This window comes from Phascolarctos cinereus, unplaced genomic scaffold (genome assembly GCF_003287225.1).
Source record: "Phascolarctos cinereus isolate Bilbo 61053 unplaced genomic scaffold, phaCin_HiC Scaffold_2;HRSCAF=192, whole genome shotgun sequence".
NCBI classification, from domain to species: domain Eukaryota; kingdom Metazoa; phylum Chordata; class Mammalia; order Diprotodontia; family Phascolarctidae; genus Phascolarctos; species Phascolarctos cinereus.
Genome location: NW_027555625.1, coordinates 266,428,280 through 266,445,599, shown reverse-complemented (window position 1 = coordinate 266,445,599; position 17,320 = coordinate 266,428,280). Strand labels below are relative to the sequence as shown.

The window sequence follows — 17,320 nt, the reverse complement described above, 5'->3', positions numbered from 1 at the left end:
ACAGCAAGTTTCTATTACACAGGACTCATTTCTCAAATATATAGAGAACTGAGTCAAATTTATAAGAATGTAAATCATTCCCCAAATGATAGTCAAAGGATATGAACAGGTAGTTTTCAGATGAAGAAATCAAAGCCAGATAATAGTCATATGAAAAAAATGCTCAAAATGACCACTGATTAGAGAAATGAAAATTAAAATAACTGAGATACCTATTAGATTGGCTAATATGACAGCAAAGGAAAATGATAAATGTTGCAGAAGATGTGGGAAAATTGAGACATTAATGCACTGTTTGTGAAATTGTGAACTGATTTAACCATTCTGGAGAGCAATTTGGAACTATACCCAAAGGGCTATAAAACTGTGCCTACTTTTTGATCCAGCAATACCACTACTGGGTCTGTATCCCAAAGAGGTTCAAAAAAGGACTTATTTGTACAAAAATACTTACAGTGGCTCTTTTTGTTGAAGCAAAGATTTGGAAATTGAAGAGATGATCATCAATCTGAACAAGTTGTGGTATATGATTATAATGGAATATTACTGTGCTATAAAGAAATGATGAACAGCCTGAATTCAGAAAAACCTGGAAAGACTCATGCAAACTAATGCAAAGTGAATTGAGCAGAACCAGCAGAAAATTGCATGCAGTAACAGCAACATTGTATGATGATTAATTATGAATGCCTTGGCTATTCTCAGCAATACAGTGATCCAAGACAATTACAGAAGACTCAGGATGAAAAATGCTGTCTATGTCCACAGAAAGAACTGATAGAGTCTGAGTACAGATTGAAGCATACTATTTTTCACTCTTTTTTTTGTTGGGGGCGAGGAGGTTCCCCCCATGTGTTTTCTTTCACAACATGACTAATATGGTAATATGAATAAGTATAACCTATATCAAATCACTTACCAGCTCAGGAAGAAGAACGTGAGGGAGGGAAAAAGTTTGAAACTCAAAATAAATGTTAAAAATTATCTTTGCATGTAACTGAGGAAAAAAATAAAATATTATTAAAAAAAACAAAAGAGAGAGAGAGTGACAGAAATTAAAACAAATATAATCTAGGGAGCATACATGCAGAAAAGAGATAGACTATACATGACTCCAGAAAAAAGGAAACATTTAATTGCAACATTTCTGATGAATTCAATTGTGATAGATGTAAGATTTATTTTGAAGAATAAATATGGTACAAAATATATGGAGAATACAGAAAAGAACTGGGTATGGGAAAAGTCAGGCATAATGGGGATATACCACTTCAAATGTTTTATTTTGTGTGCATCCAGAAAATATATATATAGAATTAAATGTTTAAAAATATTTTGCATCTTTGAAGAGTAATGTTAGCTAACTTCAACAGTGTAACACAAAATTAGCACAAGAATTTTCTTGCTTGCAGAAAAGGTTATAACTAAATAAAGACCATAGATTGAGTGCTAGAAGGAACCTTATAAGTCAGCTGGTCCAAATGCCTCATTTTACAGTTAAGGAAACCGAGGGTGAAAAATCTTAGATGATTTGACCAAGGTCACATTTTTGTTTACTTTTTTTCCAATTACATGTCAAGATAGTTTTCAACACTCACTCTCCTCTCCTCCCTAAGACAGAAGGCAATCTGATATAGGCTATACATGTACATCCATATTAATCATATTTCCACATTAGTCATGTTGTGAAAGGAGAATCAGAACAAAAGGGAAAAACCATGAGAAAGAAAAAACAAAACAAAACAAAAGTTAAAATATATGCTTCGATCTGCACTCAGACTCCATAGTTCTTTCTCTGGATGTTGATCGCATTTTCCATCATGAGTTTTTTCAAATTGTCTTAGATCATCATATTGCTGAGAAGAGCTAAGTCTATCATAGTTATTTTAATAACAGCACAATGCTGCTGTTACTGTTCACGGTGTTCTCCTGGTTCTGCTCACTTCACTCAGCATCAGTTCATGTAAGTCTCCAAGGTCACATATTAAGTGTCAGGGTAGAATTCAAATCCAGATCCTCCAACTTTGAGTCTAATGCTCTTTCCACTGCCTCCCTCTATCTCTCATTAAGGAAACCCATCGTTGTGTTTTTTTTTTGAATGAATACAATTTTAGTATAAACCATGGAATGTTTCTTGTTAACACCACTCACAAAATAAAATTTGCTTATCACCAACTGCTTGCCCTTCAACGGCTGTCATTTATTATAATACCACAAATATTATAAGACTGATCCTATCATATTACAGTATAACAAAGTTTTCCATTGGTAATGGGTCAAATATCATAACTTGGAGATTAAAGAAGGATATCCTCACTTTAAATTTGCCTGATCTCATATACCTAAAGGTCTTTGTACAGGCTGATGGACGGTTTGGGCTGAGCAAAGAATAGAGATTAGTAGAATTCACTTTCAAGTGTCCACTGTATCATCCTCACTCAAAACTGTTCCACCTCCAAAATTCCCTAGTCTGATAATCTTTTTCCTTTCACTTCTCCTAGTCCCTTTATCTTTTCTAGGATGGTACTTAACCCTCATTTTGACCTTCAGTCCCTTAGTTCTTCCCCATTCTTTCAGTATACAAACTCCACTCAGACTTGATCTTGACATTCTTATCACTTTAACATACTTTTCCCTACACTTGAATCCCTTTGACAAAATCCTCTACTTTCTTGCTCCAAGTCTCAACTCTAACTAACTCCTACTACTCAGCTCCCTCCTGTGCTACTCATAAGTTGATCTGAAATCAAGTGGAGTGAATGTCCTACAAAATTCCACTATCTAACATCAGTTGAGCTCTTATTGCTACATAGTAACCTTTTATTCCTTTTTTTTTTTTGCATGAGGTGAGCTGGAAGGAATCTTAAGAGTTATCATCTAACCCAATCCTCTCATTTTACAAAGAAGGGAACTGAGACCCTGAGAAGCTATGTTACATACCCAAGGTTACAAAGAAAGTAAGCAGAGTCAAGATTTGAACCTACATCCTCTGATTTTCTATATGGCATGGAACCATGACGTTTCTCAATTCTTATTGACTTTTACATACCCCACACAATGGCTGTTCTAAACCTTCAAGCACCAACTCTATTCCCTGTACCATCCAGTAAATCAGTGGTGACAAACTCAAATAGAAATGAGGCCACTAAACCACAAATAAGAATCCCCCTACAGGTGTAGAAAATCACATAATAACATTGTCTATGTAAGATTTACCAATTACATTTTAATCTGCTTTGGGCCCACTTAGGAATGTTGTGTGCTGCATGTTTGACATTTCAACAATAGAAGAATCTCTACTACATTATTGAAATTGAAAACAACAGCCTCTAAGTCTTCTATTAAGCCTCTCAAGATTCTTATAGATTTATCATTCTCTCCAGGCTCAGCTAAAATCTACAACTTTTATCTTGAATCTCATCTTATCCATTTCCCCATCTGTGTCTCTTTACTTCACTACCAACTTCATTCCCTTCTTCAGTGAACAAAACGTTTACGTTCCTTCTCTTAAAAGAAATAACAAATAATTGTTTCCTTGACCAAATGATCATCCTATGTCTTTTGTCCAAAAACTTCTACAAATATAATAGTTTACATTTGCTGCAACCTCACATATACTAATCCTTCAGCCTTTGAAATTTGGCTTCCATCCAACAATGAACAGAAACAACTCTCTACAAGTGTCCTAATAACCTTTTTTAAAAAAATCCAATTACCTTTTTTTCCATCCCCATCCTCTTATACCTCTCCATCATAGATAGACATTCGACAATGTGATGACTCTTTCTTTCTTAATAACCTTTTCTCCTTTGGTTTCCATAACACTGAACTCTTATGATTTTCTTCCTTCCTTGATCCTCTTCTCTCTCCTTATTGGTGATTTCATCCAATCATTCATTCTGATAGCTCCTCCATATAGCTGACTCCCAAATCAATATATCTCTACCAACAACTATCAGAGACAGAGTTCAATATTTCCTTCTGTGTTGAATATGCCACTAACACTTCAAACTCATGCACAAAATTAAACATCTCAAAAAACCTCCACTTCTCTTTGTCTGCTGAGAGTGTTATTAGCCTTCCAATCATCCAGTTGCCTTCCTTTTCCCTCATCTCCTACATATCCAATCAGTTGCCAGAATCTATTAAATCTAATTCTACCTCAGATCAGCACCCCCTTCAACTCCCTTTGTCCCATTCCAGTTTAAGTTCCATTTTCTCCAGCCTAGAAAACTGCAATAGCTTCCTAACTGGTCTTCCTGCCTCCATCAGGGACCCTTCTCCAATCAATCCTTTACATTACTTCCTTAATAATATTTCTAATACATGGATATGATTATGTCACTCTGCTACTCAAAGACTTTCTTCAATATCTACCCAGTGTTTATGAAATAAACTCCTGATCCTGGAATTCAAGACCCTCCACAATTTGGTTTGAAACCAGCATTTCAAGGTAATCTAATATGATTCCCATTAAAAGGCTACATTCTGGGCAAATGAGATCATCCTTTTCCTCCCTTTCTCACCCTGTCCTCACTAATACCATCACTCATAGACTATATTTTCCTCCAATCATGCTCCCAAATTTCCATTTGCTTAAGTCACCCCTTTCCTTCAAGGTCCAACTGACAGGGCAGGCAAGTTAGTCCAGCTGAAGCATGAGGTCCCCTATACGGGGTGAGAGGAAACATCATGCTGACAGTTACAAATGTCGACCATCACCTTTTCCATATGAAATACTTGAAGATAGACTTGTCATCCCTAGTAGAATCTCTAGATTCTTTCAATTAATCTTCCAACAACAGAGACTCAAAACCCTTCATTATTGGGGTCGCCCTTCTCTGGATACATTCTATGTAATCAATGTCCTTCTTAAAGTGATGCATCCAGAACTGAACACAATAAGCTAGAGTAGAGTGCAAATGAGCACGGATACTGAACTTGGAGTTAGGAAGACATGAATTCAAATTACATCCTTAAACATTTACTAGCTATGTGACCTTAGGCATACATGTCACTTAACCTCTTTAACTCAATTTCTGGATACATAAAACGAGAGATTAGCCTCAATGATCTCTAAGATCCCTTCAAACACATCCTTATTCATGGAAGCTATACCATTCAATGAAGCTCCAAAGCACACTAGTGTGATAGCACATAAGATTACTGACTCATATTGGGTTTGAAGTTCACTAAAACTCCAAGATGTTTTTCACACAAATTGCTGTCTCACCATACCTATCCCATTCTATTCTTGTAAACATTTTTCCTCCCTAATCCAAGGATAAGACACTGCATTTTTCCCTACTGGATGTCATCTTACTATGCTTTAGCCTGTCAGTATCTTTTTGGATACTGATTCTGTCTTATACAAGGAGTCATCAATCTTTCCCAGACTTGTATCATCTGCAGACTTAAGGGGGATGCCACCCATACTTTTATCTAAATTACTGATAAATATGACAACCAGCACAAGACTAAGCACAGATTCCTGAGGTTCTCCAGTAGAGCCTTCCTGACAAGATGATACTGAACCATTAATGACAACTCTTTGAACTCAGCCATTTAACCAGTTTCAGATCCATCCGCTTTACTGTCTATTCCATATTCTTAAAACTTTTCCACAACAACAGCATGAGACACTTTATAAAATGTTTTGCTAAAATCTAAGCCAACTTTACCAACAGTTTTCCTGGATCTATCAGTTTAGCACCCTTGTCAAGAAAGGAAATAAGGTTGGTCTGGCATGACCTGTCCTTGATGAAGTCATACTAGACCTTGGTAAATACTATTTCCTTTGTGAGACGTCCATTATTTCTTTAATGATTCATTCTAAAAATTTCCGAGGACCTGAAGTAAAGCTTACTGATTTATATTTTGTGGATTCTGTTCTTTTTGCTTATTTGAAAACTGGGATATGTGCCTTTCTCTAATCTTGTAGTACCTTTCCCAGTTTCCAAGACCTTTCAAGTATTACTGGCAACAGCTTAACACCATTAATTCATGTTAGCTCATCAAAAGCTCTTCTACTACCTCTTACTTGTGTTCAGTTAGCCAATTTAATTCCATCATTTCCAATGCAAAGTCATTTCTGTCAGAGAGAATAAGAATTCAGAAGAGAGTAACAATTGAGTAGCTCTGACTTTTTTCTATAGCCAGTTGTCACTGTCTCTTCCACCTTAACCAGTAACCATCTCTTATTTTATCCTGTTCTTTTGTACCTTAAAGCATTCCCCCTTCCCCAAACCAAACCAAAAAACCCCACCTATTGTTGGATTTAGTCTGGAAGTACTATGCGATGACTTTACTTTATGTAAGCTCCAGGTATTTTTAACACTATCAAAGAGAACTACCATTTCCTCTCCCAGGAGCTATCTCCTCATCTATTTTCAGTAAGAGAGAGGGTTCTCTCAAAGAACAGGCTTAGGAAATTGCCCTAGTGGCAATATTATACATAGGCAAGAGCCAAGAAATAATGTCCTCATCTATATTTGTATGTGTACGAGAATAAAGACACTAAATGGGACAACTGATACAGTTACCCCAACATTCAAATACAAATATTAGTAAAAACTGAAAACTACTATGTTTGTAATTTAAAGAAATTGCAAAATAGCAAGCCTCTTCAAATTACCAAAGAAGCAATTAAGATATACTACAAAAATAACTAGAGTCCAATCTGATAACTGTTAAATAAATTGAACGAAGATAATACTCATGTTTTCTGAAAGGCAAAGATGATTTATATATTAAGCTTGAAAAGGTGATGCTTTCCACAACAAATAAATAATTCACTCTTATAAATCAGAATGACAAATTTCTGCATACAGATCGAAGATAAAAAGCATATATCACCTTCCCAATGTTCTCCCACATATTGAAGCAGAGTTTGGGAAGCACTTTTAAAATAATGAAGCCATTGTACACATCAAACACATTACTAGCTCTATAACCAAAGTTCAATACTTACATTTTTCTGATCAATAGATTCAGCTGCCTTTGCTATTCCATCCAGACATTTCCCAATGATTGGTATCACTTGGCGATCCACCTCAGCATAAGTTTTCATTGATTCACCAATTCTGACTATTCTCTTTTCCTCCATCTCTTGTATTTTCTGAAACATAATATTTTTATATGATTAAGTTACATATTTTTCTAGGATTTAAGAAAGCTTAATTTCCACAGGATGGTAACTTAAATGTTCTTTCAGAGATAAAGAGGTCAATATAAGAGAGTCACTGACCAGTTAATTGCATCTAAATATTGGACATGCCTTTCAACAGGTGTCAAACTCACAGACTGACCCACAGAACTTCCAAAGTCAATGTGTAGCCAGCAGGGATCCATTTCTATTTGAGTTTACACAACTGCTTTAGAGAATAAAGCGTGGGGGCAGTTAGGTGGTGCAGCAGATAGAACACCAGCCCCAGATTCAGGAGGACCTGAGTTCAAATCCAGCCTCACACACATAACATTTACCAGCTGTGTGACCCTGGGCAAATCACTTAACTCTGTTGCCTAGACCAAAAAAAAAAAAAGGGAATAAAGAATGATCTGAAAATATCATTATCATTCATATTGCATAGATTATAACAAATCATCCCCAAATCTGAAAGTAGTAAGATTTCAAACATCAATGATGCTTTATTTTTAACACATTACTTTATTAATTTAAATTTATTATCTAATGTTTTATGCTTTCCCATTAGTTACCACGAGAAAAGTTTATCTTAATATGAATAACTGCTTTCACCCACTACTTCCATTGCAGTTGAAATAAATCAGTGTTCTCTACATTTGGAGACATCTTTGGTGTTGGTATTGGTGGAGTTTATATAGAGCCATGTGTGTCTGCAACAAGAAACTGAAATTTGCTATTTCTGTTAAACAACAAATCTACCTACAAAACTATAATTTTTCTGTAATATTCCTACTCAAGTAAAAATGAACCAAAACAAAACTGAAAGAAAGACCTGGCTGTCAACCCCTGTTTAAGCTTCACATCTCTATGCTGAAGTAGAAAATGGGGATTCTCAGGCTAAATAAATCTGAGGTATCAGGAAGATCATCAACATATTATTAATCTTTAAGGTAGGTAATTATTACTATCTTCCTATGAGTCTAAAATCGAACCCCAAATCCTTTTCAAAGGACACATTTTTTTTTTTTAGTGAGGCAACTGGGATTAAGTGAATTGCCCAGAGTCACACAGCTAGTAAGTGTTATGTCTCTGAGGCTGGATTTGAACTCAGGTTCTCCTGACTCCAGAGCAGGCACTCTATCCACTGCACCAACTAGCTTCCCCCAAAGGACACTATTTTTTAAATAGATCTTTGGTGCACCACTCCAATTATTCCTTGAAAATCCTAGAACTAAAACTTATCAGGATCTTAATGTTATGTGCTACTCAGTTTTTAAAAAATGATTTGGCTTAGGGAGAATGTTGGTTTATACTGATTGGTAAGTCACAGTCACAACTGTGAACGTGATTTAAAAAAAAAAACAACACAAAAAAACCCAAACCCAACGCTTTTACCTGGAAGATGCTTGGTATATGAGTATAATAATGTTCATGCTGTTCATGGTTAAACTTCTGAAGAGTGGATGAGTAATCTGCCTTGCTATCCTCTGCCATTTGATGCCGTAATTGAGCTTGTTGCCGGGCCTTTGAAAAACAAAAACAAAAACATAAAATACTCTTTGGTTTACACTCACAGAAAATAAAAAGCAACAGATTTATTCACTTGGCAAAACAATCATTAAAAAAACTTACAATCTGTTTATTTTAAACTTTATTTTAAAATCCACTATAATTAGATATTGGTAGCTTTCTTATCGTAGCTTTCTAACCTTTGTATTTCAGTTCTATCCTTTGGAACACTGCTTTTCTCAAACTATCTATAGTAAAATTGTGCATCTTTTTTGTTTCTCTTTTGGATCTTCTGGATTTTTATCATTTAACTAAAAAAGCAGTATCCCTTTGTGGCAGGAGCAACATCAACTACTAATCACAGCAGTGACACTTCCACATATGTCAATTTTTCCCCACAAAAGAGCAATGAAACCAGTCTCAAGATTTAACTGGTCCACGGACTAAAGCTCAAACTGTCGACTGTAGTTTCCTGGTTCCTAAGACATAAAAGGTTGGCATAGTTGTCTGTATTCCTCAGGCTTGGTGGACTTTCCACTTCTCCTCAAGCCAATATATTCTTCTGACTGGAAACACCATAGTGGCAAACATGGAAGCAAGGGTAGATATGTCCAATTCAGCTGATGATGGGTCTATGTTGGACATCTTTTCCACGCTATTGCTGAGGAATATTCCTTGATTCTTCAGAATTGTTTATTCTTCTTACTCTAGTTTTACGAAAATAAATATTTTTTTAAAATGACATCTTTTGCTTTTATATTACTTTAATTTGCAAGTATATCTTTTCCCATTTCACTACTTACAGCTACTCTTTGTAAAAACAATAAAAGAGAGAAAAAAGCAGATCAGTAAAACTAACGAACACATCAATCAAGTCTATACCCACAAAGATCTCATCCTCAAAAAAACTCTTACTAGATCTGTCCATCCCTATTAGCTATCCTCCTGTATCTCTCTTCCTTTTTGTGACTAAATTCTTGAGGAGGCTGTCTATAATCAGTACCTCCACTTTCTTTTCTTTCACTCTCTTTTTAACTCTCTTCAGTCACACTTCTGACCAGGAGAATACTGAAGCCAGCTCTTACTGACTCCCCATTGTTAATTTTGAGTGTATTTACACCTTATAAGGCAGCAAATGCTACAAGTAGGGCTTTGTTTAATGCTTTTTTTGATTGTCTAGACTTAAGAAAGTGATGGAGGAAAATGTTAATAATTCAGATTTAAAATAAAAGTGTGCTTTGAATTTTTGGAGAGCCAGTTGTTAAACATTTACCAGCACACTCTTGCTTCTTACTTCATCATTCAACTGAACCTGCTCTCTCCAAAGATACCAATGATCACTTAATTGCCAAATCTAATGACCTTCATCAGTTTTCATCATTCTTGATCTCTCTGTAGCTTTTGACATTATTAATCACCTTTTCTCCTAGCAGGGGAGAAACTATATATAAACACATACATACACACATGTATGTGTGTGTATAAGATAAAAAGTAAATACAAGGCAAACCTGGAGAGGATGGAACTAGTAACTGGGGGAAAGAGGGGAGAACCAGAAGTAGTTCCTATTGCATTATTTATATATCATCTTTTTAACTGAGGTACGTATGTTTTTACTGCATATATGTACACACACACACATGCGCCCACACACACAAGCTTTTTTGGACCAATGGTCGAGACCTGTGATTAGTGATCAGTGTAAAGTGATCTTTGGCAAATCACTTAACCCTGTTTGCCTCAGTTTTTTTCATCTGTAAAATGAGCTGGAGAAGGAAATGGCAAACCACTGCAATATCTCTGCCAAGAAAACCCCAAATGAGGTCACAAAGAGTTGGACATTACTAACATGCAAATGCCATCCAGATACTCAATTCATCTGTAATATAACATCATCTCAGAAAGTTGCCTTCTGAACTGAGAGGCTAAGTAATTTGCCCATTGTGTCATACATCTAGATACTGGAGTGAGGATTTAAACCAAGGTCTCCCTGAATCTGACATATTACCTCTACCCTCTATGCCAGGCTTCATTAACTTTTATAATACCTTCGTTAACTTTTATAATACACATGGTGTGTGGCAATGATGCACTAAAAGAGTGATAACAAGGCCCAGACTTAGAAATCATAAGCAACATGAAAAAGGTACTCTGCTTTCCTTCATAACTTTGGAAAAAAACATTTTTATTGTTGGACTTTTAAATGAAAAGCCTAAATAGAATAAACCATCAAGTTTTGTTTCACTTTATATCAGCATACTTGATAACATCAAGCATCATTTCCCCTCTCCTCCTTCACATATTTTATTGGTTTCCTGCCTTTGTGTGTAAGTATTTAGCCAGATACTGATTTTCACTTCCTTGACACATTTAGCCACATCATTGGGTGAAAACCCCTAGGTGCTAATTTATAGCTAGTTCCTTTATTTTATTCTCTATTTGTACCATAAAACTTCCCAAATGAAGCTGATGTTCTTAAAATTTCCAACTGAATTTCCCTAAGTTATTTTCCTTCTTTCTCAGAGCTTTAAGTTACCTGTTCTCACCATTAAACTACTTTTTTCTTGCCTACAATGGGCTTATTTTAGTTACCACCTTTCTTCTGACTGAGCCTCCTATTAGCTCTCTTCCTGCCCATATGCCTTGGCTTTCCTTTGTGTACACTATGAGGAAAAAAAATCCCAACTCCCTCTTCTTTAAAAAAAAAAAAATCTAAAACACTTACTCCAGCACACACAAAGACCCTTTTCTGTTAAAATGACAGCTATCGCATCTACAAATATATTCCATCTGCTCCTAAAATAAGACTTCAGATTCACAAATCTTTGTCAATAATATTTACAGAATACCTTCAGTTTCTTAACCTGTTGATACAGTATTAAATAAAGCTGAAAATGTGAGTATTAATCTTTTAATTTCTTTAAAAAAAATTCTTAAACTCTATATTTCCCAAATATTTTTAGCTACTGTTCCACACCCCTCTTCCCTACTTTTTAAAAAGAGATAACAATCTTACAGGATATATTTCTATGAAAACAATTCTGAAAATTACTTTCTTAAAAAGAAAAGTCCAAATTTTGATCTGTGTCCAACATACAAGGAAGACATTTCCTTGACAATAAATCTTTGAATATAAAATCATAGAATATTTAGTTCACAATAGCAAGAAACTAACAAGGGGCAACAAGAAGTTTCAAAGCTCCATTTATTTAGCAAGGGACCTAGTTCTCCTACCAACTCACTTAACTCTTAATTCTTTTATGTTCTTCTTTGGCTGTATAATTGCTTTTAAAAGGGTCTTAACATAATTGTTTCATGATGCACTTTGTTTTCAATGTAGATTTAGAATCTTAATGAGAAAATACTAGATATGAATTGAAGTAGCTGAATAAGGAGTAACAGACAAAACCAAGACAAAAAGGTTTGCTGAAGAGAAGAAAAGAAGATAAACTTTATTCTGAGGGAGGATCTTTGGTTTTCACGGTAAGGAAGCTCATCACCTCGAGGGTTTTTGTTGAATACAAAATTTATATAAAGTTATTCATAGATTATTTAAAAATCTTTTCCTATAGCCACAGAATGTCAACACATTTGTAAAAATTAGAAATGAACTGAAAAGCAACATAAAAATACCATTATGTACCAAATTCTAATAGGGTCACAGCAGGAATACAGTAGCATCTTATTCTTTCTTCACCAGGGCCCAGCTGCTATAGATCAATAATCACTCATGAATCCTATTCTGTATTGCCACCTAAGAACACATTATTGTTCTAGGGAACTTCTAATATGGAAGCCCTATGTTTATTTTCCTAGGCCGTTGCTTGTTTATTTGAAAAATACAACATAAAAATCCATCTCTGAATTCATTGCTGAATCATAAGACAGTTACTCATTGTTACAAACAGATTTTTCCTAACATTAAGACTTAAAAAAATTTTTTTAAAGACACAATCAATTAGCAATTATATTTTAAACAGTATTGTTTCTTATGCCCATAACTAAATGAAGACTAGAATTATTTTATAGTTTCTCATTTCCTTTTATGTGGCTCTGAAAAATCTGCTCTTTTTTTTTTCAAAGAGATATAGCATTTCAGTTCTAAAAGTTTTTTTTAATTTCTCCACTGAATTGTGAAAAAACTTTCAGATGACTTCTCGCCTCCTGTTTCCTTTTCCTCCATGCCCCATAAGCAGTAAATATACTGTATTTTCCACAAGACACTAGGTTACTTGGAATGTATGAAATTTTTTTAATGAGTTAATCACAGAATCCAGAAATAAGAATCCAAAAAGGCCTTAAATAAGGATATATTAGCCAGAAGGTGGCAAGAGTTATAAGCACAAAAAATTGACTACAGTTATTTCTGCTTTAATGCTTGTTTTAAAAATGTGAATGTGTTCCAATGCAATTGGTACAGTAGGGATCGATTTGAGCATAACATGAATTCTGTGTTTGTTTATGCCTGATTTCATCTGTGAGAGAACACAAAAACTACATCACATCACTATAACTCACAAGCTGCAACTTTCTCATGCTCATACTCACAAGCAAACTTCAGGTCTTTTTAAAGCACAAGTGCTATATTTACTGTATAACTTCTGGTGCAATAAGAGCTATGGACTGAGGAGGGCTACCTACCATCTCTCCTACCTTTCACCAAGGATAAAGCCTCTGGACCCAGAATGTTGGCAATACTCTTGCCAGTAATGGTAGTGGTGGTAGTGTTGGTAGTATCAGTACTAGTAGTAGTAGCTAACATTTATATAGTACTTACTGTGTGACAAGCACTGTGCTAAGCACTTTACAATTATTATCTCTTTTGATCCTCACAACAACTCTAGAAGGTAGGTGCTATTGTTATCCCCATGACGAAACTGAGGCAAACAGCAGTTAAATGACTTGTCCAGGGTCACACAGCTAGTAAGTATTTGAGGCTGGATTTGAATTCATGTCTTTCTCATTCCAAGCCCAGTGATCTATCCACTGTCACTCTTCTGACCTAGTTGCATCAACCATGCCAGGGCTCTATGGGAATCCTCAGGCAGTAAATAAACATTTATTAAATGCCTACTATGTGCCAGGCACTGTGCAAAGCACTGGGGATACAAGAAGATGCAAAAGACAGTGCCTGCCATCAAGGAGCTCACTACTAATGGGGGAGACAACAAGCAAACAAATAATTGCAAATTATATGAGTAGGGGAAGGGGGATGTAGTTGGACCTGCAATTTCAGAAAATGATTTTGGTAGCTGAATGGAGGATGTATTGGAGTGGGAAGAGGCTTGAAGCAGGCAGACACACAAAAAGACTATTGCAATAATCTAGACATGAGGTAACAAGGTTCTGCACTAGAGTGGTGATAACGTCAGAGCAGAGGGAGCTTATTTGAGAGGTGCTGGCAAACGTGAAATCAAGCAACAGCTGGGATATACGGGGAAGGAAGGGTGAGAGACAGTGAGGAGTTGAGGATGCCTCATAGATTGTGAGCCTGAAAGACTTGGACAGGGATGAGGAAACTGCAGCTTCGAGGCCACACATGACCCTCGAGGTCCTCAAGTGCAGCCATTTGACTGACTCCAAACTTCACAGAACAAATCCCCTTAATAAAAGGATTTGTTCTGTAAAACTGTGCCTTCTATCTCATGTTACATTTATCTCCAGTCTGATTTCAAGCCTCTTTTGGGAAGAGGAGTGGCACCTTCTACTCAGTGATGAACAGTCTCACATCCAGTCTTAACTTACACATCCCAGTAATTTTTGAACTCCCGTAGGTCATCATTCAAACCCCATTCCCTATCCTGCCCCATTCTGGATTCTTTATTCCCATTTGTCTTACCTCTCCCCAAGATTCCAACCAAGCATCATCTTTCCAACTGTGCCTTCTGGAATGCCTGTTCTATAGGCAACAAACTTCCCTTCATTCTAAATCTTTTCGTCTCTTATTCCTATCTTCTAGCTACTACAGATATCTGGCACCCTTCGGATGACATAGTATTCCTGGCCACTCTTTCCAGTAGTGGCTGCACCTTCATTCATTCTCTCAGTTCACTGGTTGAGGTGGGAGAGTTGAAATATTCCTTTGCTCCCCAATGCCACTTCCAGGTTCTCTCCCTACTTTGATCACTCAGTAACCTTTCCTCCTTTGAAGTTCGTGGGATTCATCTCTATTACCCAATCAAAATCCTAGTAGTTGTTATCTATAGACACCCAGATCATTCCTCTTTCTTCCTCAATGAGTTTGGTACATGGTTCACTTTTTTTTCTCCTCTTCAACTCTTGTCCTCATATCTGGAGCCCTTAAAATACATACTAATTTTAATTCCAACAGTCTAATCAGACAATTACTCAACTTACTTCCATGACCTACAAATACTTCCCCCCCCCCCAAATCTGACCACTTTATTCTTATCCTAGTGCCTTAATTTTGTCTGTACAGAAGCTTTTCAGGTTCAAGTAATTCAGGTTATCTATTTTATATTTTGAAACTGCCTTTACCTCTTGATTAGTTAAGAATACATCTCCTAGAACGTTGTATACAGTAACTAACTTTGATACACTTAGCTCTTCTAAGCCAAGGATCTAAGACATCTCCAAAAGTCTCATGATGGAAAATGCTATCCACATCCAGAGAAAGAACTATGGAGTTTGAATGCAGATCGAGGCACATTATTTGCTCTTTTTTTCCCCTTGCTTTGTTTCCTCTTTCTTGTGATTCCTCCTATTGGTTCTAATTCTTCTTTAAAACTTTTTGTGAAATGTGAGGATTATTTCCCTTGTTCTTGATATGATACTTCTATTAATCCATTCTAGGACTGCATTTGCTCTACCCGGCACTACCTAATTCTGCCTTCTCCAGAAAATTTTCACTACTATTATACCATTAATGTTCAGTCTCTATTGCCCACAAATTTGCTTATATCTCATCTGTCCATAAATGACCCTCACGAGAAAACACCAATTCTTAAAGCTTTTTTCCTACATTGCTCCTGCCCCTTTTGGCTCAAGTCCTAGAAAAAGCTGGCTGTATCTTGTTGTCTTTGATTCCTCTCCTCTCTTTTTCTTCTAAATCTGCTACCATCTGACTTCTGATCTTATCACTATACAGGAACAATCTTTTCCAAAGTCACCAATAATCTCTAAATTACTGTGTCTGGTGGCCTTTTCTTATTATTAGTCCACCTGTGGGTATAAGGTCAGGCTCCATCCTGAGACCTTTTCTCTTCTTTCTGTTCTCTCTCTGTCTTTCTGTCTCTCTCTCTCTCCTTCTCTCCCCCCATCTCATCTCACATGGATTTAATTGTGTTTAAGATGATGAATCCCAGACCTCTATCTAGTCTCAGTTTTGCTTTTGAACTTGTTTCATAACCCAACTACCTAACGTGAAACTCAATGTTTCACAATCATCTCAAATTTTAAAATGTCAAGAATAGAATTTAATATCTTTACTGCCCACTCATGCAAAAAATTAAAACAAAAAAGCAACTCTTTTAAACTGTCCTATTTCTGTGGAGTTACCAACCTTCTACTCACCCAGATTTACATTTACATTTACAACTCTGGAGTCATCATCAAATCCTCACCTCCCTCATCCCACACAGCCCATCAGTTTCCAAACCTTATCACCTCTACCTCCACAGCATCTCTCCAACATGTCCCCTTCTCTCCATTCACAGAATTACCAACCTAGTTCAAGCCCTCATAAGGACTGAGAAAAATCGCCTAATTGGATTACCTGCCTCAAATCTCTACCCTTTCCAGATCATCATTCTAATTATACCTGTCCAAATGATTTCCTTAAAGTACAAGTTGGGTGTTGTCATGCTACTCAATAAACTCCAGGGGCTCCCTATTATATTTAGGACAAAATAAAAACTTTGGGGTATTTAAAGCCCTTCAAAAGTAGACCCCAACATACCTTTACAGCCTTATTGCAAATAAACTCCACTGTATGGATACTTTGGACTAACACAAGGATTCTTAACCTTTTTTTTGGTGGTGGTGGGGGCGGATCACAGGTCCCTCAGGCAGTCTAGAGAAGTCTGTAATAATGTTTTTAAATGAAGGAAATTATAAATTTTAGTCATAGGTTAATGGAAATAAAGATGGAATTTTTCACCATCCAAATTCACTGATCCCTTGAAATCTATCCAGAGACACTTTAGGGGGTCTGTAGACCCCAGATTAAGAACCCTTCATTTAGCGAAATTGTTTTTATTATTGTTCTTCATATATAATATTCCATCTCTTGCCTTTGTACCTTGTAATGGAGATTATAACAGCTCCTATATTGTAGGGTTATTGTAAGGATCAAATGGATACTTGTAAAGAGCCTGGCACATCGCAGACAATATGTATGTGTTTATTCCTTTTCTCTTCATACTTTTAGACCAGCCCCTATTCCTGGAATACCCTTCCTCCTTCCATCTCTCAGAATCCCTTGTTTCTTTCAAGGCTTAGCTCAAGTGCCACATTATTTTTTTATGTAACTTTTATTATTTTACTTTATCAATTAATAAACACTGATTTTCTCTTCCTCTCACCACTCCTCTAACACTGAAAGAAAAAAAAAAGAAAAGAAAATGTCTGTCTCATTCTGCACCCTGAGCCCATCACCTCTCAGGAAGCTAGGTTTCCTTTTACTTCATTGTTGGATCTTTGCCTCTG

General features: G+C 36.1%; 1 protein-coding gene across 13 annotated transcripts in view; it reads right to left on the bottom strand.

The window, feature by feature from the left end:
* The window catches only part of FNBP1 (formin binding protein 1), a 173,767-nt gene that overhangs the window by 30,708 nt on the left and 125,739 nt on the right, over nt 1-17,320 (bottom strand). For all 13 annotated transcript variants that reach the window (XM_078149997.1, XM_078150001.1, XM_078149998.1 and 10 more), the window contains 2 exons: nt 8,540-8,668; nt 6,971-7,117 (listed from right to left, as the gene is read on the bottom strand). In XM_078149997.1, the coding sequence (XP_078006123.1) occupies nt 6,971-7,117; nt 8,540-8,668 (276 nt within the window). The remainder of the gene's footprint in view (nt 1-6,970; nt 7,118-8,539; nt 8,669-17,320) is intronic.